Below are 26,598 nucleotides of genomic sequence, written 5' to 3' on the forward strand. Positions count from 1 at the left end.
TTATACATCCTTTGTGGGGCTTCATTTGTGCTAACTGTTTATAAAAAGAATGAACTGGAAAATTGTAAGTAGCTACTAATCTGAAAAGACTGGTATAATAGATTCTTACCAAATGAGTAGGAACCGTGATCTTAATGGCTATATAGCGTGAGATTGGTGTCCGAGTTTTTCGCTTACAAAATCTGGCAATCCTACGTCGGGCGAAAGAGATCGGAATATAACATTGATATTCTGCGTGAGTGCTACTGGTCAGTTTGTAATACCCCTCTTTATAGTCGTATTTCCGCGTCAGAAGAAGAGTGAGGAACTGTTTGTTGATGCTCCACCTGAGAGTATTGCTGTAGCACAAAGTACTGATTGGATAAAGACTGATATTTTTTTTAACTTCGTTGCAACACTTTGTAAAATTCTGTCATCCTTCCCCTCACATCCCAGTTCTGCTAATTGTTGATGGACATGGCAGCCATAAAGAACTGAAAGTGATTAAATATGCCAGGGATCACAGGATTCACTGCTCAGTACTCCTCCACATATCACTCACAAGACTCAACTCACTGATAGGTGTTTTATGAAACGATTTCAAGACACATACAATGATGCTTGTTCACTGTGGATGCGCAAGAATGCTGGAGTAAAGACATCCGAATACGATGTAGCGCATCTTGTTTCAGAGGCACACCAAAAAGTATGTCACATGGACGTAGCTCTCAACCGATTTGCCTTCACCAGAATATATTCACTGAACCCTCAGATATTCACAGACACTGACTATCTGTCCGCAAACGTTCACGAGTATCTGATTGGCACTTTGTGTGCAAAGGATTGGGCAAGTCCATCCTCACCACAACAAACGTCTGGAGATCAGGTGACATGTTCAGGATAAACGGTCTCCCGACATCCTTGATGCAGTCTTTATGGTTCCCCAAATCTCAACAGGACGAGTAGCTAGGGATGCTGCTATGAGCCACATAATGATTTGGAGGACTCTGCACAATAACGCGTTAAGTCCGTATCATGTTCGTCTGCACCAAAAACTCCGAGAGCAAGATTTCCTTAACCATCTGGAGTCAATGGCTGAGCGACAGGAACCCATGTTTCACCACAACATTCTGTGCACGGATGAGGTGACCTTCAAGATTAATGTAGGTCAACGTACACAACGCTCACTATTAGTCCAGCGAGAATGCTCACTGGGTACGTGAAGTTGACAATCAACATATCTGGAGTCTAAATGTCTGACGTGGTACAGTGGGAGGCCAAATTGGTCCTTATTTCTTCGAAGGTACTTTAACAGAAGTAGGATACGCTAATTATTTGTCAGATGTTCTTTGTGAGCGCTTGGAAGAGGTCTCATTAGCAACTCGTGAAATAATGTGATTACAAGACGGTTACTCTGCTCATTTTGCAACAGTTGCCGGACAAACTGTTGCTCATTTATTTCCAAACAGGTGGATCGGAAGAGGAGGCCGTTTCCTGGTCAGCTCGTTCTCCGGACCTGACTCCTCTCGATTTTTCTTTTGGGTACGTGTCAAGGAGCTGGTTTAGCAAGAGCGTCCTACTACAAGGGAAGACATAGAATAATGAACAAGTTCTATAATGTCTGCCATGGACTAAGAGGAAATGAAGTGTTAAGAGCAATCTACAATGTCCCGGTGCGCATTCGAATATGCATCGCACGTGCTGGACGATCCTTTGAACATTTATTGTGTTTTATTTTGGGGGGGGGAGGAGTACGATATTTTGGTGAGAATGTTCAGAACTTGCAGTTCATGTTATTTATTTTATTTATTATCTTCAGTTTGTTTATTTTTATTATTCTTGAACAATTGTTTGTGCAATGAGTTCCGAAAAGTGATTTATTAAAATGTTTACAGAAGTTAAGAAGACTAAGAGAGTGTCAGTGATTTCGTAAGTTTGATTTTTTTTGGAGCGGAGTTGTTGGACTTTATACCCAAATTTCTTTCATACGTAGTTTAAAACCAAAGAGTGTTTTTCTCTGTTTTTCTGTTTTAAATTGGTTCAGATTCCGAAATTTAAACTAGTACTGTCCTGTAATATTGTTTTCGTTTGTTGATAAGTAGACGAGATATGCCCTAACGTTTGATACTAAATGCTATAAAGCGTTTTCAACAACTATTTAATACAACATGTGCTATCTGATGTTCTTTTGGAGTCATTACCAACTAAAACTGTTGTTCTTAGTTGCAATTCAACAGCAAATAATACATAGATGCCAAACCGGAGAGTTTAACGGAAAATGTTCCTGTAAAAGTTGTTTCCTTTACAATAATACTTCCAAATAAATCGAAATTGGTACCACTCTTCATTTAAAATTTTGGAGTTCATTCCCCGCGGAAGTATTCTCGCTCCGCCACTGAATATGAAAGAATCACAGTTTGATTCTTCACTTACGATTTGGCATTCATTTTTTTGTTTGTTTGAAGTGTCTACCTGCACTACGAAGTACGAACTGAGAAAAATGCGTGGGACGGGTGGTCTGATAGCAATTCAACAACAAATAACACACATAGATGCCAAACTGTAGAATTTAACGAAAAGTGCTTCCTGCAAAATTGCTTGTTTTTAATAATACTTCCAAACAAATCGAAACTGAAGAAAAATTTCCATATAAATTTTTCGAAGTTGACCCCCCGTGGAAGTATTCCCGCTACGCCACTGGATACGGAAGCACCACTATTTGATTCTTCGCATACTATTTGGTAGTTCATTTTTTGTTTGAAGTGTCTACGTGCACTACGAGGCGAGAAAAGTGCCTGGGACTCCTTGCATATAGTAAAAAGCTGAAGGAACAGAATAAAGAGCTCGTCGCTCCATCAAATAAATACATACATATCTGCATATCTAGAGGTGCGTAAAGCATCTATACACAGCTTCGCCGGAAGTCTGCTTCATTGTAAGGCTAATTCGACGCCCAAGCAAACGTTGGTACTTCTGCTTGAATGGGCGCAGAAATTGCCTGAAACTGTATGCAAAAAAGCATCTATACTGGACTCCGAAAAGGTACTTGAGTGAATTGTCTCCAGAAGAACGCCACTTCGGGAACAGGCAGAAATACATCAATTTTGAAGAAAAAAAGTTGACTACGGTGTCATCCTCAATGTCTAGAGACGATATATCCAAAAACAAATTTCTATACTCCAGCCGTTCTACCGGTTGCAAAAAGGATACGTTTTATAACGGTCTCTATATTGGTAGAGGGATTTAAATATATATATATATATATATATATATATATATATATATATATATATATATATATATATATATATGTCATATAGCATACCACATCTCAGTTTCTTTTACTGTTTTTCCTCTTTAAAAATCAGTACTGAAACCGGAATTAGTAGTGCATGTCAACCATTTTCAGTTTTGTTAGTGCTGCGGGTTGTGACGATTAGCTCTCTTCAGACACGTAATTCATTGCAGAAAACTCCTTGCCGTTCTCTATCACCATTTTTGTTCTATGGATGTAAGTGTTGACACCGGTAATGGCTAATTTGAAATCATCGTTGAAACCAGAAATAATATTAAATTCAAACCTCTTCTGTCTTTGGTAGAGTGTTGGAGGTAGTCATGGTACTCCATAAGGATTGAGTCACTGAATCGTTCAGAACAAACTACTTTTCGCTATACGCGATGTGATAAAAAAAAAAGTAAATAATGTTATTAGAAGCAAAGTAACAAGCTTACATGGAATTTGATTTAATCTTCAAAATACTGTCCTTGGCTAGCAGTACACTTATCCCAACGCTGCATCCAACGTTGAATTGTGCATCAAATGGAAAACTATGCTCAAGGATTATTGAATTTTTTAAGATAATAATGACAATACATTAAGACGTACAAGAAGAGAAGGTACTATTAACTTAGTGTAAACTGTGATATGTTTCACACTTGAGTTGGTAATACATTGATTGCAAAATGGATGAAATATGTACTTTCTCCAATGCATTTGGCTTATTAACTACCTTTTAAGATGTTTAATGTCAAAATGGAAAGTGCAGCTTTTCTGTAAACGTTATGATACCTTCATGTTTTCTTCTTCATACATATACTGTTTCTTTATTGAAATATTACTTAGTTTAGCATATAAACAATATATCATTGGTTGCCGTATAATTTGAGAACGTGCTCTGTTGCAGTACACAGCTAAATTAAGTGTATATTTTAATTTAAATTATCTTAACTTGAAACTCGTATTCAAAGCACGCTTTAACAAGAAAAAAATATGTTAGTATAGCGAAGAAATGTTAATAAACTTTCTTTTATTACAATAGATAGCTTATAATAGATAATGAATGATGCAGTATGGAAAACAGTGTATTTTAGAAGCATTGTGTAGTAATTATACAGCTAGAAGGTACGGACAATTAATTACAATTTCATATCATTTAACTGAACAGTAATTATTGAAGCTGCTTTTCGTATTTCTAAATAGAAATAAAAGCTGAATTTCCAATTTTCGCGAAATTATGTTGGCAAGAGCAGCAAGCAGGTTCATTTTTGCTGTTGTTGCTGGTGATAAAATAATTATCTCTAACTAATGAAGCTCACTGTTTAAGCATCAAAATTATAACTTATGGTAGGTGTGGAAAAATGCTATTTTCCAAGACTGTATTGCAAATAATAATCACCGTGCTTATAATTTTTCTTCAGATATTTTTATTTCCTGACACTATGTATTGATTTCACAAGGTACTTATTCATCATTTTGTTTGTATATTTATCTTTACCTGCTTTAACCTATCCAAAATATATAATATATATAATATATATTATTTTGGATAGGTTAAAGCAGGTAAAGATAAATATACAAACAAAATGATGAATAAGTACCTTGTGAAATCAATACATAGTGTCAGGAAATAAAAATATCCGAAGAAAAATTATAAGCACGGTGATTATTATTTGCAATACACAGTCTTGGAAAATAGCATTTTTCCACACCTACCATAAGTTATAATATATATATTCATTTTCTATAAATATAAAAACAAAATAAAAATATGTATCTGAGTTACAAACATGACTCATGATGATGATATATTGATTCAGAAGATCAGACAAGAAATATGAAGCGGCCATGCAGTTTCAGGAAATAATAATATAGGCTCTATCAGATAAGAGTAGGAATGGCGACTAACCAATTGTTATTTACATTTGGCGGGTGGGTGTGTAAAGTGCGTTAAGTCAAAAATTAGTGTTTTAGAAAAAATCACATTTGAAAGTTCAGACACAAATCCAAAATCCGGTTTTGGAAAATGATTACATGTTATAGCTCCTCATATTAATAGGACTGTTTTTCGGATTTATGTGTGAAACCCAAAACCGGATTTTTGGATATATATTTGAACTTTCAAATCCGACTTGTCTAAAACACTAACTTTTGACTGAAAGCACTTTACATCGAGTGAGTGAGGGTGAGATGCCTGTGCGTCGAAGATGCCTAGAAATGTGCTGCTTGGAACTTACGCAACAGGGTAATGCGCGCAGCAGAGAGAAAATTGTGTGTCTGTTACTTTGTCAAAACCATAAGGTAATTGAAGTAATGTGCGAACGAAGAGAAGAAAAAGTGCGAAAAATATCCTTTGCTATAGCTAAAAATAGTTAATGAAGTGCACATAAGTCGTGGTTAATAAGTAGCTATTAAAGTTATTATTCTGATACTCGGCAGGAAGCATGAAGACAGATTATGTCATGAACTGATATGAGTCAAGTGCAGTTGAAGGCACATGGCGTGTAGATAAGGGATTAGTCATCTTGAACCGCTGAATGGAATAGATGCCTAAAAAAGTGCGGTGCAAGATGCCTATAATGTTTGAGTTGCATGCTGTAGTACAAAATGGCCAGGGCAGCATAATATGCAAGATAAATATGTGGATACCTGCAGATTGATACACATGTAAAAGCTAAGATAACAATTGCTTTTCTCATTCGATAAACACGATTGTACTTCTGTCATAGTGATCAAATGTGCCCCTTTTTGTCTTTGGAGATAATTCCACGCATATATCAACAAATGTTTCAACTAGCGGAGTGGTCGGAAGAAAACTTGCAATTCGCAGTAGAACAAATACGAATGGGATGGATGAAAGCATTCCAAGCATCACAATTACACCAAATTCCGACGATTCGATGAAACTGTCTCCAGATTAACGCACGTGTAGAACACGTTATTAGTGTTAAAGGGTCTCCAATGAACCAAGTTACGTCTGGAGAAAAAGGTGAAACCATTTCTCTCATCTTATGTTGCAGAGGAGAATATATCTTTCTGCCTCCTACATTCATTTTTAAAGGTAAGGAAAAAAAGCAGGAATGTGCGGAATCTATGCCCAATGGTGCAACGATAATAAGGGATCAGAAATCTGCGTACATCAATTTTGACATTTTCGTGACCTGGTTACAGCAACACCTCATTCTACGTAGACCTGCGGAGACCGAAAAGGTATTACTCATTCATGACGGCCACGCTTCTAACTGTACAAACCCAGATATGCTATATATATATATATATATATATATATATATATATATATATATATATATATATATATATATATATATATATATATATATATATATATAACTTCCCTCTACTAATGGTGAATTGGAGTCGCAACCGGAACCTTTTCGCCTTCTTCAGCACGGAGGTAGAACTATAAACACACTTAGGTCTACGAAGACATCCTGACCAGCTTTCATGCGAAGATACGCCAACAAGCTCTGCTTCTTCTGACGGGTCTTCGACCAATGTAGAGTTAACCGCTGCAACTCAAATATATCCTTTTTAAAATTATATTTGTCCTGTATCAGTTCTCGTACCAAGAAGCGTCCGATGTAAACGACAGGCGTCTGTATTGTATTTGGATGTTCCAAACACGTCTGCGACCATTTTTCCATCAAAACCACCAACACCAGGAAAAAAAGGAAAAGTACTTATGCTGCGCAATCGGATAACTATTGCAGTGTTTGTGGATTTTATTAGTTTTATTCAAATAGTCCTAAAGTGAATTGGATAAGGTGAGTTGCCTGTCAGAAATGGTTTCATGTTACATATTCTGAAGATCCTGCGAAGTGCTCTAGTTGTTTGTAATCGTATAGACTAAAGAAATCTTAGACCGTACTTGCTATTGCTTACGGATTAACGGGCAGATAAGGTTGTGCTCATGTCACACTATGTTCCAAAATATTACACCACGTTACGTTTTGAAGTGCCTGTTTGTACGTTATAGCTTTCTGAACATTTCTAGTGACTAACAGTTTAACATACCTGACATTGCACTCTTTGTCCAAATGATTATTTGTACTTTCCGGTATTGCCTTAATGCTTACTTAAACTATTATAACAGTATCAAAATTACTTTGTTTCTGTAGTAAAGTTACAATTTTCTTTATGTACGATGGCTTTTCCTACAGTGTGTTGACTGTTGAATTATTTACACACATTCCATATAGTTTATTTGTGTACATTAGACTAAGCTGCTGCCAGTATTGTATCGGTACATAATTTATTAGTCATCACAATAAATAAAAATCGTTCTATTTCCCAATCTTACGATAATAACCATGCCAAAAAGTGTGGCATCTTACAAACACGAAATAGGTATCTTACACCGGCAGTGCAGAAAAGATGCCTAATTGCAGCCCCTCTATCGCCTACCGTATGTAGCTCTTTTACGACGGCCACACAAGGTCTAGCGAAAGGACTAAACTACTTATCCTGTAAGTTTCAGTCTTCAACTCGCATTTGCCTGTTTGCTATTGCCTTATGATTAAAAACTATGGCATCTTCTCCCACCCACTCTACCCACGTACCATTTATAATCAACTAGCTGAAATGCCCATTCCTAGCACGAGGATAATATGTTTATTGAAAATGTTTGAACCCCCTTGGGATACACATTTTAATGTAATGCAATAATAAAAATCCATTAGATACATTTTTTTTCAGAAAGTTTGAACCACTATTTCCTTAGGATACACTCTTTAATCAACATGAGATAATACAATCCCAGCCTGAGGTTGGTACTACGTTCCAAAATGCTTTTCAAACGGATCAAAAATTTCCCCGTAAAGTGATCACACGTAATACGCATTGTCGGCTTTAACGTGAATTAATATATTATAGGAAAGAAAAATCGCTATACTTCCATTACAATGGAAATTATAATAATAATAAAAAACGGCGAAACACGCGTTCCTTTTTTAGAGTTTCAACCTATGCAATGGTTAAATGTCGGAATATTTTCATATCCGCTTTGTTCGTTCTTCTGTCGACAGATATTAGACCAGAAATGGTATGAGATATCGAGATGCGGCTTTTTTGTAATCAATTCAGAGTCCTCGATATAGGCTTCATCTTCTTTGTTAACCCTATACTCAATCCTAAACTGGCTCAAATTAGTCATTTCCGGTTTCAACATTTATTAGTACAGAACAAAAATGGTAACACATAGCGCGAAACATTTTTTTCCAACGGATTCGACATCTCAAGTTAATTTGCCATGACTATCCTAAGCACTAAACCAAAACCTAAAGTAGTTCAAATTTAATATTATTTGCGGTTTCAATATTAATTTCCACAGAGCAAGGTGTAGTCAATTCAGCGTCCAAGAAATATTTCTATCTTCTCCCTTAACCCTGTATTCAAACGGGAAGTGGTTCAAATTAACAATATTCAGTTTCAACATTATTTACTGCTACAAAATGAAAACAATAACAGATAACGCGAAGTGTTTTTTTTTATATTGCAATGATCCAGTGTCGCAGTACAACATATCATGATTATCGACAGCACTGTACCAAAACCAGAGGCGGTTCAAATTTACAATTACTTTCGATTTCAATTATGATTTCCTCACTGTAAAAACGGAAATAGATATCAAGATGCATTTTTTTTGTAATTGGTTTAAATTCCCGAGAATATGTTTCATTAACCACTTCCGGCATCAACATTTATACCCATATAACGAAAATGGTAATATATAGCCCCCCATATATATATATATATATATATATATATATATATATATATATATATATATATATATATATATATATGTGTGTGTGTGTGTGTGTGTGTGTGTGTGTGCGTGTGTGTATGTATAGCGACAAGCGGTTTAATGCAATCAATTCAGGCTCACAACATAATATATTACCACAACCTGCTGCACTCTAGAAAAATCGGAAATAGTTAAAATTTACTTTATCTCTGTTTTCAATACTGATTTACACAGAACAAGAACAGTCACAAATATCGAGCTGCTTTTCTTTTGTTTTGATTTTTTTTGGGGGGGACAATCGATTTAACTTACAAATAATAGCTTATATCCTCCCCACGAACTCTCTACCGAAACCGAAAATGGTTCAAGTTAACCATTTCTAGTTACAACATTTATCATCATAGAACAAAAATGGTAAAATATATTGATTAACAGTTTTCTGTAACCGACATAATATCTTAAATATATAGTCATCGAAACTATAAATACACTAGAAAAATGCATTTCGTCCTTCAAATTTCTATCGAAAACGCGTCAAAAATATTCGAATTTGAACATTTTTGTATTATGTTTGAGTAACCACGTCCTATTTTCCACCATAGAGAAAGCACCAACCCGTCCATATTTTGACTGGTTTGATACCTTTGGTGCAACTTGGCGTAAAGTGAAGAAAAGCAAAGTTGAGATGCTGCATTTTGCATTAACCCATTTTAGGCCATAAATGTTTTGACCAGCACAAATACTGTCAGATTTCAAAGACTGTTGCTTTTGAGTTTCTGACTTGTGATGAATGACTCTATATGACAATGTAACTCTCATAATCGTGTCTCTTCCAGAAAGTTGTTTTCTATAAATCACAAATAAAAATATTGGTATCCTGCTGGGGCAGACTTAAAATCGTTCGCACTAGCGCTCTCATGCGGTTTCTGGAATGCGTACGATTATGAGAGTTACATTGCAGTATGTAGCCTTTCTTGACGAGTCAAAAACTCAAAATCGACCATCTTCTGACAGTATTCGTACCGGCAAAAAACAATTATGGCGTAAAATGGGTTGCCTATCTTACAGGCAACATACAGCATCCCAACTTCAGTTTTATTCATTTTACATCAAGTTGGACATAAGACATCAAATTATGGTGAAAATATATGATTGCTGGGTTAGTGCTGCTTCTGTGGTAAGAGAAAAAAAAGTGGCCACTCAAACGTAAAACAAAAAGATTTGAATTCGTATATTTTTGGCACCTTTTTCGATGCAAATTTGAAAAACGAAACATTGTTTTTTTTTTTTTTTTGTGGTGTTTCGTGTAGGACCCTTTGAGCAGACACTCACCCTCGTGACTCATCTCATTTCCTACATATAAAAAAAAATCAAATTTTCAACCATAACTTCGAAATTCGAAGGAGTTTGAAGTTGATTTTCTGGCTCAAGTTGTCTTTGGATATGTGGTGTATTTGGTATAAATATCATAGTAATCCGTATAAAGACACTTTTCACCCTTTATCCTGCTATACCTTTTTGAACCCCGATTACCCCGCAGAATACAATTCCTAATCAAAGTAGCATAATACAAACTCAGCTTAAGGTAAGTATTATGTTTCAGAATTCATTTTAACTGTTTAATCACTTCCCTTCGTGCAATCACAAATAACCGGCAACATCACTTTCAGTATAAATAATGGTATTTTGCAAAATTTACACCTCTTAAGACATAAAAGTTCAAAACACTGGAAAGCGCTTCCATTTATTTTAATGACGAATTTATGTATTAAGTTCAATTTTCTTGGCTTTATAAGCTAATGAGATACTGTGTGTTTTCACATAAAATTTGGCATCCACTTTTCCCTAGAGTGCAACATTTAATGTAAGTAACATGATAGAAACTCGGCTCAAGGCATGTACTAACTATATTTCAAAATTTGTTTCAAATGGTTTAACTATTTGCCGGTGATATGATCACAAAAAAACTGACAATATCGATTTAGTGTAAAGAAACTGATTATAGAAAATGTCCCCTGTCCTCTAAAATGGAAATTTTCAGAAAATTCATCTCCTTCATACATTACATTCTAAGATTCATCTAAATTGACGGGTATCGTGATATACTTTTTTTTAACATGAATGTTGAGCTCCTTCTACCCTTTTTAATATGCGCCCTTAAAATGATATGATGCAATTCTAGCCCCCCCCAAAAGTATTAACTATGATATAAAATTTGTTTCGAATTGCCCAACCATTTCCCTGTGATATGTGATACGATATAAATAACACGCAACATCGCTTTCAGTGTGAAAAGGAAATAATTATAGAAAATGCTCCTCTTCTTCCTCAAAATGGAAATTCCCAATACACTGAAGCACATGTTCCCTTATTTTTAAGGAAGAGTTTATGTACCAAGATTAATCTTCCCAATTTAACAGGATCATGAAAAACTCGATTGTTCGCATACATTTTGACCTCATTACTCTCCTAGTATACGCACTTTAATCAAAGTAGTTGCAATGTGTTGCAAAAAATTCAGGGTGTTTCAAAACAACACTGACAACGTTTGGGAGGTGATTCCTAACACGAAGAAAGGACAAAAAGTATAGACCAACCTCCATGTACAAATGCTTCCTTTCGGAGTTATATGCTGCCGAAATTTTAAACCTCATTGCCTCTTCCTCTAAGTTTATTAACTTTATGCTATTTTACACTTATTACTGAAATATGTACTTATGAAATATGAACAACCATAAAACATGTATTTCTGGCAGTGGCGTATTTAGGGGGGGGCTTCCGGGCTTAAGCCCTCACCGAAATCTTACTTGCTATAGTAAAGTATATGAAATATCTTGCAGAATTTTCACATATTCAAGCAAAGCCCCCTTCCGAAAATTAGCAAAGCCCTCCCCGAAACAAAATCGTAAATACGCCACTGATTTCTGAAAAACTTTGTAAGAAGAAAACTCACCAAACCAGTAGAACAGTTACCAAATTCTTTTGAAAGAAATGGATTATACTACTAAATACAAGCGTTAATAATGAAATAGGCCTATGCATTCACAAATTGTGAATAAAATCATTAAAGGTACTTTCGAGGAAGGAAATACACCCACAATAATAAATTTTCAAAAAAAAATCGTAAGATATAAAAAAAGCAAAAAGAAAGAAAAGAAAAAAAAGAAAAGAGAAAATAAATACATAATTTTAGGGTTGTTAATGAAATGTTTATTTATAAATGGCTGTTTCTGTGTGTTTTTTTAATGTTCATTATCTTGAAAAATTTCCCTTACATTTTGATGCAAAAGAAACACTCAAAGCCCCTCCTGAAGAATTTTATTACGTAATAATTTAAATTATAGTTTTGATATGTTGAGCCAGGAACGAAGAGGTGGATTAAATCCGCACAGAAAAAAGTAGGTTATACAATAACATCGAAATCTTGGGTTTCCTTGTATCCTTGCACGATATACCCTATCTGTAATATACCGTTTGCGAATTTCTCTAAAGACTCTTCTCTACTATTTAAGTGCAAAATATGAATAAAATAATCTGAACCAATGGCTGTAGAAAATTGTAAAAATAAATAAATAAATAAATAAAATAAAATAAAATAAAATAAAACTCCCAAGAGTAAACTGCAATATTTTGGATTTTTTAAAAAGTAAATTAACATACATCATATTGCACAATTATTAGCGAAAAAAAATGTTTATGAAATATAAGAGCAATGCCTAAGCTGTCTATGAGAATATTGTTCACACACACACACACACAAAATCCCACCTAAGGATAACGGTATGCGTTCTGCAAAAGAGTTTCATAATATTCATCTTCCATCATTGTTGTGGTGTTGCACAAAAAATTACACATTAACATCGCTTCAGAATTCCAGGCTATATGAGGCGTGAACAAATGCAATCAATTATGCGACTTACCATTTGTGAAAATCATATAAGTTTAAAGGTAGAAAGTGCTCACTGTCGCAAGCTGTATCCCAGGCTTTATTGATGTGAACAGCACAGAAGATACGTGTGTTTCCTTTATTAAAGTAATACACAATTTATTCTACTTAATTGTTTGAACAATTACTTCATTATAATTTACTTGTTTTAATTATGAATCATTCAACTAACATAATAAATGAGGGATGTTACGCATGATGTCTGTTTCCATAATAATCACATATAATACATAAATTATTACTTCTGACCAAAGCATATATTAACTAGTAAATAATAGTGTTACATTAATGTGTCTGATGAAGGAAAAGTTAATTTGCCGAAACTGTAACGCTATTATTTACTAGTTAATATATGCTTTGGTCAGAATTTGTCTGTTATTTTATACAAGAAGTTCCAAAGCTAGAATGAGTGGTATTCAAATTATTACTACTTGCAATTATGAAATTAAAATGATGTTCTTAGTTTTATTTATCAGGTACGAGGGCTATCCAGAAAGTAGATTACGTTTTGGAATAAAAAAATCAACAAAGTATAGGAAACAAATTTTATTATATACAGATGAAAGCCACACACAAATACTACTTTTCGACATAGTCACCATTCAAATTAAGGCATTTATCGTAGCGATGTACGAGCTTGGAAATTCCTTCGTCGAAAAATTCGGCCGCCTGCGACTTCAACCACTTCGTTACCTCTTCTTGCAGCTGTTCGTAGTCATCAAAACGCTGCATAGCCAGCCACTTCTTCATTGCTGGGAATAGGTGGAAGTCGCTCGGTGCCAGGTCGGGACTGTACGGCGGATGAGGAAACAACTCCCACTGAAAAGATTCAAGAACTTCACGCGTGACATTTGCCGTGTGGGGCCGGGCGTTGTCGTGAATCAACAAGATCTTAGAGCTCAACATTCCTCTGCGCTTGTTTTGAATTGCTCTTCTGAGGTTTTGCAGAGTTTGGCAATACCTTTGAGCGTTTATTGTAGTGCCTCTTTCCAGGAAGTCCACCAAAATCACACCTTTTCTGTCCCAAAAAACAGTCGCCATCATCTTCCTTGCCGACATTGTTTGCATGCATTTCTTGGGTTTTTGGGGAGAACCTGTGTGCCCCCACTGCATTGATTGCAATTTCGTTTCACAGTTCACGTGTTTCACCCATGTTTCGTCACCAGTAACGATGCGATCGAGTAAAGAGTCACCATCCTTATTGTAGGCGTCCAAAAAGTGCAACGCTGCAGCCATTCGCTGATTTTTGTGGTCCTCTGTCAAGATTTTTGGAATCCATCTTGCACAAAACTTGTGGTAACCAAGCTTTTCGCTGATGATTTCGTGCAACAAACTTCGCGAAATTTGTGGAAAACTCAAAGAAAGTTCCGTTATTGTGAACTTTCGATTTTCACGGACTTTAACATCGACTTTTTCGACAAGATCGGCAGTCACTTTGCTGGGTCTCCCACTTCGATCTTCGTCGTGAACATTGGTTCGGCCATTTTTAAATCTTATGACCCACTGTCGCACTCCACCTTCAGTGATAATGTTGTCCCCATACACTTCACACAGCTGCCGATAGATTTCTATCGGTTTACAGTTTTTTGCTGTCAGAAACCTTATTACTGCACGCACCTCGCAGCTCGCGGGATTTTCAATTAACGCAGACATTTCAAACCGTCACAGTATCTTAACGGAGCACAGCACGAACCTCTCACTAGCACGGCTAGATGCCGACTGAGCTGCGCAACGCTCTGACCCCAAGATGGCCGCGCTAGCCCCGCCCCTAGCGGACACAGACGAAAACGTAATCTACTTTCTGGATAGCCCTCGTATAAGAATATTAGAATTTCGAAACATGATATGCTTAACGTGTTGTTTAGTTTCTTTTTTTTTTTAATGAAATGAAAACTCAACAAATGAATTACTACTACTACTACTATTACTACTACTACTACTACTACTACTACTACTACTACTACTACTACTACTACTACTACTACTAATAATAATAATAATAATAATAATAATAATAATAATAATAGACAATGCATTGAGATATTGCCGGATATCACCTACACAATTTGCTAAAAGAAAGCTAAGACTGCTGACTAGAAAAAGAGTTTTGCTTTGCTTTTCCCCGTCACACGCCTCATAAAATAAGAAACGTTTATTTGCTGAGTAAGAATAAAACTGAAGCTCTTAAAATATACCTTAGTTTTACTTTGTGACAGTTTTACTCCCGGGAAGCCACGATAAGTTTATCAGCTTAGAGATGTCATTATAGAGTTGAAATTTATGTCTTCTATCTTCACAAAACACCTAAAAGAAAATGTTTCCTAAGATACGTTGGGAATCTTCATGGGAATGGAAATGTATTCTACTATTTCAGTAGTAAAGACTAAAATCAACTGTACAAACTTCGGGAGGTGATTATACGTAGTGTTGTCCACGAGATGGGACATTCTGCATATCGATTTTCGTCTCGAGACGAAATGAAAAAAATAAAAATATCGACTTTTGCAGAGAATAGTAGCTCACCGAAGTCTTAGGTCCGAAACACAGTTTTAGTGTTATATAACTTACAGTATAACAACTATAAATTGATAAAGTTATTGCACGAACAATAGGAACATTTATCATCGTCTAAATGTGCGGAGGTCATTACGAAATTAGCTCCAATAATAGCTATGGTTTAAATAATGTTATATCGTATTCTAAGTGAACTTCTTATGCCACGGGAGGTGGTTATCATCACTTCAAGATGAAGTCAAAATAAAAAAAAAAAAAATATATTGTGCATACTTTTACAAAACGAGACAAGACGAGAAAATCTTTCCGAGATTCAAAATGAGACGAGAAATAATTCTTCGAAAATCGAAACTAGACTTCTACAATAACACGACACGAGAAAGCGGTTTTCGTCTCGTCTCGTGTCGGGGACAACACTAAACACATACAAGTAATAAAAGAAAATGTCATCTCCACCTATGTATGGTAATGAGTAGTTTATTGATCTGCAGGCTCCCAAATTCATGGGGCAATGAACTTTCAAGTTCAATATTACCAAATTATACACCCATTATATGCTCATAGCATAGTCTATCCAAAGACGCAAGCTTCAGAATTATGCAGCGGTGGCGCGTTATATATCCTCATAAGAGTGAAAGTATTCTTGAGAACCCTCGAAAGTAAACACGGACGAAAATGGCTATGTTTGGACCATTGATTACCAATTAACGATATTTCATTTGCGAGACATCAATGTCGTACATAACGAATGCTATAATGTCCGATTTCCGTGGTTGCCGTAAGTCGCTTTTAATTGGAAGTAGATTGACATATATACGTCCTTGGATTAAAGCAAACAGGAATGTCCCTATGATATCGGGATTTTATCATTGCATGCCATGATTTCGGAAGACTGTAATTTATAATCTATTCAATGCCAGACATAGGTTAATAGGAAATTTTTGTCTTGTTTTATCTTGTAGAATCACTTCCCGAAGTTTATATTCATAGTTAAGAGACACCCTATGCATATAAAATCAAATTTTAATGTGCCATCCTCACAGTCAGTAGTGTAGTGGTTAGCGTGTGCGCATTTGACGCACTCAGTCCCGGATTTGATTCCCGGGTAAGAGCTTTAAATTTTGAAAATATTGAGGTGGTTTGAATTCCAACTTAAGCTTTAGATCCGCATTTTTTTTTTATAAAATCGGAACTGAAAACGGAGGTAAATATCAATTATTAGCAAATTATAATAATATTTTGAAATGTTTGAAATAAAACATGTAGAAACTGAACTTAGACATTATTTATTAAAAAGAGTGGACAGTATCTGCATTCTTCGTGTTTGCAGTCATTCTGCGAAGATCATTTATATATATATATATATATATATATATATATATATATATATATATATATATATATATATATATATATATATATATATATAACCTAATATTACGGAAATAGTTCCAAATCATAGGGACAGAAAATAAATGAGTCTCGCATTAACTAAAAATACACTTAGACTAATTTAAAAATCCTTGAAAGGAACTTGAGCCAAAGTCACAAAAGACTGATTCTGAATACAAGAGACTTCTCCAAACTAAGTGAGTGAGAGATTTACATAATTGAAAGAAAACGAAGAAAGATATATCGTAATCCTCAGCGAAGGAGTTTAACGAGTCTCGCTTAAAGGATGACACCAATAAATCTTTAGAATAAAGACTCAAAAGGATTCGGATTCCCTAGACTGTATTGAAAGGGAAACGTAAGAATATACAAACATATCGTAAAATTGAACAAAGAAAATAAATCTATATTTTAACTTGGGTCTATTTTTACTTATGATGTGATCAAAATCTAACCAAAGTAAGGCGTCTTTCAATTCTTGTGCTGTTTATAGGGTACTACCAAGTTGTCGCTTACTTCAAAGACACTTTAGTGAATAGTGGTCCTATAGTGCTTAGAAAAGACAATGTGTGAAGTAATAAATTGCATCTGCGCAAACCCTTTTTTAATATTTCACATGACCAGAAAGATGTAGAATTGTCCAACTTGTTCTTATGTTTTATCAGATCGGTTTCTTTTCCCCTCAATAATGGACCATTTAGCACAGACAGAGCTTGGCCTAGTGCCATTCCTTCGGTACTTCTTACGCGAAGCAACGTCCTGGAGACATACACATCCATAAAGTTTTACGATTCTACTATGGACGGCGAATTTCCATTCGTAAAGCGCATTGGAAGAGTTTATGGTGTGAGAGGCGAGGTGTCTTTGTGCTAGGAGCAGGATGAGAGAAGCTGAGGAGCTTCCGAGGTAAGCATCCAATATGTGCAGAACAAAGGAAGCGAAAGAGCTTCGTAGACAGGTTGAAGGAACTACTTTGCACTCAATGAATCAAAGTCTGTTTCCAGCAACGCATCAACAAATATCAGAACGGATACAAGGTGAACATAGCTGAAGCAATCAAACTAGTAAAGTAATGAAGTTGCTCATTGATTTTCAATTTAAGGTAAAATATGCCAGATTAAATGAATAAAGGTGCTTCCATTATCTGGACTACTTCCAAACCGATATTTGGTTTTGATCTTTCTGCCAAGTGTCCGCGAAAACTAATGGAATCAATACTCTTTCTGACTATCTCATAAGTTTAATTACAAGTTAGCATTGTAAGTAAAATGAAGTAATGAGGAGTCTTTTCATCTTAAATTATAAGTGTGGTTTATTTTCACAAATAAATAAGTAACAACTTATTAGAGGAGAAGGTGACAAATTACATTTGAAATTGTTGGATTATTATACAAATAACTGGAAATACTTTCACTCCAGTAGATAGCAGTAGATACGACGTGCAAGGCACGTGAAATGAACACGGACGCATTCTTAGACATTAAAAAAAAAAAAAAAAACATTCCTTATATGAATAAGTATAGAGTATGTGAAATCGATTTTTTTTCTGATTTTTTCCAGCTGAATGATAGGAAGTTAAGTACATATGCCGATTATTGGCAATTTGTCCGTTAAGATATGGATGGTAGCAATGAATGATACGTTTTGTAATCAAAAAAAAAAAAAAAAAAAAAACGAAAGAAACTAACAATTACAATATGCGCAAAGTTATTGTTTAACCCTTTCACTGCCATTGAAACATACCTATGTGCCCTACCACTCACAAAACTGAGACAATCTGTGGATATCCTCACTTCCCGAAACTGATTACCCTTGGACGTCCAAGGAACATCTTTCTTCTGTGTAGACATATTTGGAGTACAAACTCAGCAGCGACATACTGCATACACTTTCCCCGTACAATTTTGAACTCCATTAATTACATTTAATTTCTCACGCACATTTAAAGCTTTAAACTCATTTCTTCTGCATGAGATCACTGCATCATTGAATTATTGTAATATATACTGGAGAAGAGAAAACTCTGCAAGTGCATAATACTTAATCTACAATGGTAAGAAGAGGAACTGACCGTGCTTGGTTTGCAATTCGCTCAACTATTTTTTTTTTTTTTTTTTGTCTCAACAGAGTAAATTCTAGCTACCTTTCAAAGACCTAGCACGAAATGGTATTTCTTTCCTATTGTTTTCTTTCGTTTACCTTGAAACATACTCGATAGAGAACTTTAGATTTTACTAGTTAGGGAACATTTCTAGAAAGTTTCAAGAACCTAATTATAACAGGTATAACAGTACAAGTAAAATACTTTATATGAATTCTAATCATACGTGGACGCTTGACATTTGGGACATGTTATCTTCTTCAATATAACGAAAAATCTGAGTAATAGAGCTATTAGTTAAGAGGGAAAACACATCAATATTAAAGGCACCAGAAATTCGACATTTCTTTGAGATATTTATAATTCTAGTTATATGCGTTCGACTAGGTCTAACTGATGTTCAACTCTGATCGTTTCTTAGACCTTTTCAATTCTGCTGAGGTATGCATTAAATATAACTGTGGTGATATTAAGTACTCTTGCATGATACACACTTAGGTACACTTGTAGCAACGAATAGAACAATTGTCCTGTTTATCATTTTTTTCCTGGCTAAAAATTGAATGATGATTGACAAATGTATTGAACTGATTGACGAACGTACTAGATGTTCGTCTAATTGTTTTATAATGTAATGACCATATTTTGTATTCAATCTTTATTATTATTATTATTATTATTATTATTATTATTATTATTATTATTATTATTATTATTATTATTATTATTATTATTATATTGTATAACGTAAAAAAAATAATATCATTATTTGCATCCAATTTGTAACATTTTAAATTGTGTTCAATATGTGTGTGAATGATATAGTAAACGCCGATATTGGAATTTCATGTAGCGGAAATTCTTATTTACATAAATGTTCACGCAAAGGTTTTAATTTTCCACAATCCAAATCCCATAACCTTAAAATATGAACTCATAGTGTTACACGTGAAATTATGTTTAAATGGTTGTGATACAAACTAATGACTCAACATTTAATTCACTATAGAAAGATCTGGTCGAAAATTCAAATTTTAGAACAAGTAGTGGTATCAAAGAACGCGTCACGCTTTAAAGACGATTGTTGGAAGGACGTGAGGTCGATTCCAAACTTAGATGTGACTGACACCAACTTCTAAACATTCTTCAGCAGTTAGCCTATACTAACATTATTAGCAGAACTTAAATCAGTTGCTAAAGAGTGAACAGAAAAATAATAAAAGGAAACAGTTGCAACAATTAAGCTGAGGCACACAATTGGACAAAAGAATGTAGTTTTTATTTGTAACCAGAGTGCTCACGTCAATATTATTTCTAAACTTTAATATGTTATGCAGACGTCTATCAATGCCTCTTATAATTCACACACTATTGGAGATCTCAGACACATTTTCAATATAATATACGCAACTTATAAACTACATACAACTATATTATACGCAACGTCCTTGTAATTCACGTTAAATACATATGTAATTGAAGCTTGTTTATATGTTCAATCATTTGTAGGGATATTGCTAATGCACAACATTACTTATATTAGGAAGGTAACTGAATACAACTTTAGTGGTATACGACCTCTCGCAATAGGTTAAGCTATAGTATATACAATAGAGGGCACAGGACGGCGTCTCAATGCTTCCAGCAATACTTAGTAATTTTAAGTATTTCAAATAACTTTAAATAACTTCGTGTATTTCAAACTTCTATACTGTGTATTTTACTCCCCTTTTCAGTACGAAGTCTATGTGTAGTGTTGGCCTAATAGGTCTACAGTCTAAGTTAGACTCTGATTCGCATTCAAACTAGTTAACTGTGGGTCTACTATGTTTCTGGCAATAAAGCGGAAACGGCAAGCTTTATGAAGACGATTACAACAGTACATGAAACAAAACCAAAGTGCATTTAGGATGGTCATTACGGTGGTTCGAAGAAAATCATTTTTCTATTTCCGGAACACTATAGTGCGCAAAAGTTGCCGTTGCTATAGACAAGAAGAAAAAAAAAAACAAAAAGGAAAATAACTTTTATTTATATATCTTCCGGTCCCGCATCGCCGTTGAAATTTAAAAAATCCGGTAAAAAAATAAATTTTCAATATTTTTCTGAAACGACTAAAGAATATAGGATGAGGACCGTATATGGCCCAAAAGTTTCTTCAAGTATGTAAAAACAACGTTAAAATAAATAAATTATATTTACATGACAACTTCTGGTCGCGCATCGCTGTCAAAAATTTGGAAAATTTGCGAATTTAGCAAAATTTGAGAGTTTAACAGTTTTTTTTTTTATTTTCTTAAAACAAGTAAGATAAGGACGCTACTCATCACGAGGGGTAGCTGGACTTGGAGTTCCACTATCCAACCAGCCGCCCAATGATTAGGGTGTATTATTTACAATTGTATTTACAAATTTATAATTTCACATAATTCGTCTCTACAAATTTTAATTTTCCCCTTTTATTTCTGTTCATTACTAGTGACTTTAAACTTTGATTTATGCCGGAGCAACAGTGGGTTAATCTCTTGTTCATGAGGTTCTTGGTTCGATCCTAGCTCGTGCCAAGTGAGTTCTGTGGTGGACAAACACCGTGCGCGTGGGTTTTCTCGGGATTCTCCCATTTCCTCCGATTTTCTTAATTCCACCATTTCATTCATTTCTCATCATCACCATCTACTTTAGCCTAGCCGGTATAATCGTAGGACGTAAAACTTTAAAGATTTCATTTTTCTGATTTATGAGAAAATGCAGGCATGGACGATCTTGACAATAGTGTAGCTCTGATGAATCTGTCTCTAGCACTGTGTCCACACATTGTACCGGAAGCTTCCGTCACAAGCTTAACGCATCTTTCGACAGCATGAGTATGACATGGGAAGTTCTTGAAATTCATAACTAGCTTAGAGTCTGTTTATAAACTACCTTATTTCGTCATTAGTCAATGGTCTTAACAAAGGAGGAGAAGTAAGATCACAAGTATTTCATTGTTTTATTTCAGTGTAACCTTTAGCTACAAAGTTCATGTTTGGTGGCAAAAATGCCTAATAGGATCACTTTCAAAAGCTGCTTTCCTGCCTTCAAACGTCGTCTGCATCTAAGCTCTCGAATGTGGTTTCTGTCATCAATGACCATCGCCAAAAGCAAACTTTGGAGATGAGCAAAATAAGCATTCCGTTTTATAGTGGGGTCTACAACTTATTTCAGATCTTCTGGCAAAATACCGCGTTTTCTGAATGGTCTCGTAAACATGTTGTGGTCTCTCGGTCAAATTGTTGCTCAACTTACTACCAAACCACATAGGCATATATAACTTTAATATAAAGGTGACAATTTGCCTCATTATCTGAAACACTTTCCACACTAATGTATAGACGCAAAACTCTACTGGCTGTAGTGAGCCACCTTAAATGTGACAAAAGCCAGAGTCAAAAACTGAAAAGTCTTCAGAGCAGTGCCCTAACTGATGACTTTCGATATGTCCAGTAAATACAGCTGGTCTTTGCTGACAAGTAAACCTTACGTTTGGGTGAATCGAGTTGCTGACTGAGACACATATGAGAAAGTAGTACTAAATGTGGTCAGTATTTAAGTGAAGTTGTAGGTGCGAAGCTCCAGGGGTTTAGGAGATACAGCTACCAGAACATCACATGGAAGTACAGAATAGTCTTCATACAGTTGGAGGTAAAAGCTCTGTAAGACCTTTTGTAACGACAAAAGGTGAATAACAAATATATGGGTACATATTAGGACTAGGGGGAAGTCATATAGTAATGGTATACCTGACGGCGGCCGCCATCAAGGTAACTCTAACCATATACCTAATATTTATCCACCTGCTTTTTATTTAATTATTATCATTAACACAAAATTTACAAGGTGGGGTAAATTACTATATGCTGCAACAATATTTAATTTCCCTGTAACTTTTTACCAATTGCGCGTAAATCAAAATTAACGTCACCATTGTTCTTCTGATTAAATTTGCGCCTTAAATCATGTATCACATGACCCTATTCCTATTTTAAAAACTTAACCTTAATTCAAAATGGCGGATTTCAAGATGGCCGCCGTCAGGTATACCCTTACTATATGACTTCCCCCTAGTCCTAATATGTACCCATATATTTGTTATTCACCTTTTGTCGTTACAAAAGGTCTTACAGAGCTTTTACCTCCAACTGTATGAAGACTATTGTGTACTTCCATGTGATGTTCTGGTAGCTGTATCTCCTAAACCCCTGGAGCTTCGCACCTACAACTTCACTTAAATACTGACCACATTTAGTACTACTTTCTCATATGTGTCTCAGTTAGCAACTCGATTCACCCAAACGTAAGGTTTACTTGTGAGTATCTGCCTGTATACTTCAGGAATCACACAATTGATAAGTTCAAATCAATAACTGGTAGAGTGTGTGGGCACAGTGCTAGAGACAGCTTCATCAGAGCTACACTATTGTCAAGATCATCCATGCCTACATTTTCGCATAGATCAGAAAAAACAATAAAATATCAAATCTTTAAGTTTTACGTCCCAGTTGTGTTGCCTAGGCTAAAGTAGAGGGTGATGATGAGAAATGGATTAAATGGTGGAACGAAAAAAGTCGAGGAAACGGGAGAATCCTGAGAAAACCCACGCACACGATGTTTGTCCACAACAAAACTCGGTTGGCGCGAGCTGGGATCGAACCAAGAACCCCATATACCAGAAGTGAACGCTCTACCACTGTGCCACTGTTGCTCCAGAATAAATCAAAGTTTAAAGTCACTAGTAATGGACAAAAATATATTGGAAAATGGAAATTTCTAGGGGACAAATTATGTAAAATTATAAACCTGTTAATACAATAGTAAATAGTACATTCTAATCATTGGATGGCTGGTTGGGTAGTGGAACTCCAAGTGCAGCCCCCCTCGTGGTGAGTAGCGTCCTTATCGTACTTGTTTTAAGACAAATAAAAAAAGCATGTTAAACTCTCAAATTTTGCTAAATTCGCAAATTTTGCAAATTTTGGACAGTGATGCGCAATCAGACGATATAATATAAATACAGTTTATTTATTTTAACGTTGTTATTATATACTTCAATAAACTTTTAGGCTATATAGGGTCCTCGTCCTATATTCTTTAATCGTTTAAAAAAAATGAAAATTTATTCTTTTTACCGGATTTTTTTTTAATTTCAATGGCGGTGCGGGACAGGAAGACATATAAATTTTTAAAAAATATTTTTTTTCTTGTCTATACCAACGACAACTTTTGCGCACTCTAGCGTTCCGAAAATAGAAAAAAAAAAATCGAACCACCCTAATGGTCATCCTAGGATTCTTATATAGGATAGTGATTTTGCACAACAGATTGGAGACATTCTGTACAGTAAAAACGTACGTGCTGTTGCTCCGAGCTATATAAAATGTAGATAAGAATGAATTTTTAAAAAAATCTTACCTCCAAGTCGCAGTTCCGCTGTTGCTTGCACCATTTCATATTCATTTTTTGCAAAACACTGATACATCCCTTTATTGTCGCGTTCCACTGAACTCAGATGTAGCTTACTATTTTCTGGTATACGAATTCGTTCTCCTTCCCTTAACAAAACTCCATCCTTAGTCCACGAGATGGTTGGGGAAGGGTGACCGCTAGCAGTACATGTAAATTCCGTATCCTTTCCAAGATCCACAGTAACAAGTTGTGGATGGAGATGTATGGTAAGTGGCACCAACACGTTGAGTTCACGTTCCACTTGTTTCGAACCGGCGGAATTGTTAACTACGCAAACAAATTTCCCCGCATCGCTAGCTTGCACGTTTTGTATCACCAACACTCCTTCGCGCACATGATATCTCTCAGTAAACATCACAGGTTCCAACTGATGCCGATTTTTACGATACCATCTGAAAAGATAAAAGAAAAGGAAATTATGAAATAATACATAAAACAGCCTTTTCGCATGTTTATACAAGACCTCTGCATTTACAACTTAGTATGAATAAAGACCGCTGGAGTGAATTGATTTTTTTTTTACTTTTCTTTTTAACTTTGTGCGTTAGGAAGTCATTTTTAGTTGGGTGGAGTTTGGCATACCTTTCCAGCATTGGAACTGTATGAAAGAGGAATCTACAGTATAAAGCAGAATCTGAACTACAGTAATGCGTTCAGATTTTAAGTATCTCTCAGAAGAAATCAAACGCATGTCCCCATGCACCAAAGATGCATGCTGTTGAGAAGTCATTTTGCAAACACTTATATTGTAATCAGTACTTCAAACATTAAAACTAATAACTATGGTAATTTCTTAATAATACCATGTTGATATTCAGTCTCAATTGTAGGGGCCGCGGTGGCTCAGTGGTAGAGCGTTCACCTCTGGTGTTTGGGGTCCCGGGTTCGATCCCAGCTCCAGCCAAGTGAACTTTGTGGTGGACAAACACCGTGTGCGTGGATTTTCTCGGGGTTCTCCCGTTTCCTTCCACTTTCTTCATTCCACCATTTCACTCATTACTCATAATCACCGTCTCCTTTAGCCTAACCGGCATCACCGCGGGACGTTAAACTCAAAGATTTCATTTTCAGTCTCAATTACAGGTATGGTATTATCGAATACAATAGTAAGAGAGAAGACCAATATTAATCGAAGGAAGGTGATAACATAAATGTGTTTGTTTGTTTTAGAAAAGTAAGCACACATAATTTTAAAAGCAATAACATATTTGAGTACATTAAAATAAAATGGGTTGTTTGAAGAAAAAAAAAATAAAACAGTTGGTGATTTGAAAGATATGATTACTAGAAAAAAAAATAAAAGAACAAATAACGCATCAGTAATTTAGTTTGTTTAAAACCTATGAACGGAAATATGAACGCTTAAAAGTGCTTTCTATTGTTTGCCAGGAAACAACTTGTAGGCAATCAATAACATCAGTGGCGTAGACATAATTTGGTCAAGAGGGTGCTGAAGCACCCGAGCTGAATATATTAATAAGATAAATGTTTATTTTTGTATAACATACTGCATGTGTATGCTACTGAATAACAGCATACAACATCAAGCAGTATGTTTAATATAACATTGTTGAATAATAGCGTACAGTGAACAATATGATATATGTCAATTAAGTACGCTATTGTGAGCAGGTTGCATACTCGAATTTTCCAGATTTAATATAATGCACATGAAAATGTGTGGTTAAAATCAAAATTGTAAATATCTTAAAATGCAGTATTCAATATATTGTATCTAAATAATTGATTTTATCAAAGTTTTACATCTAAAAGCCCGAAACATAATTTTGTTGTAACTGGTTACACACTAGTAAATGTAGGTTAATTAAAATATAACACACCACACACACACAGACATATATATATATATATATATATATATATATATATATATATATATATATATATATATATATATACACTAACCCTTGTTCCTTACAACATTTATTTCATTGAAAGCATAATAACAGAAATACCGAAGATACTCCACTTTTGGCATAAATATTAAACATCCTAGCTTCACAGAATACATCTTTTATCAAATTAAAAGTTGCTTAAAGTAGATCTATAAATATCTATCTCCCAAAAGTAATTTCAAACGTGTCAGATGTTTTCGCAAC

The 26,598-nt window shown here is 35.1% G+C and overlaps 1 protein-coding gene across 2 annotated transcripts in view; it reads right to left on the minus strand.

Annotated features, from left to right (window-relative positions):
• Nucleotides 1-26,598, minus strand: part of LOC145688242 (cell adhesion molecule Dscam2-like) — an 802,178-nt gene that overhangs the window by 529,940 nt on the left and 245,640 nt on the right. For both annotated transcript variants that reach the window (XM_081762176.1, XM_081762175.1), the window contains exon 5: nucleotides 24,425-24,870. In XM_081762176.1, coding sequence (XP_081618302.1) covers nucleotides 24,425-24,870 — 446 coding nt within the window. The remainder of the gene's footprint in view (nucleotides 1-24,424; nucleotides 24,871-26,598) is intronic.

This window comes from Thermobia domestica, chromosome 6 (genome assembly GCF_964235325.1).
Source record: "Thermobia domestica chromosome 6, izTheDome1.hap1.1, whole genome shotgun sequence".
NCBI classification, from domain to species: domain Eukaryota; kingdom Metazoa; phylum Arthropoda; class Insecta; order Zygentoma; family Lepismatidae; genus Thermobia; species Thermobia domestica.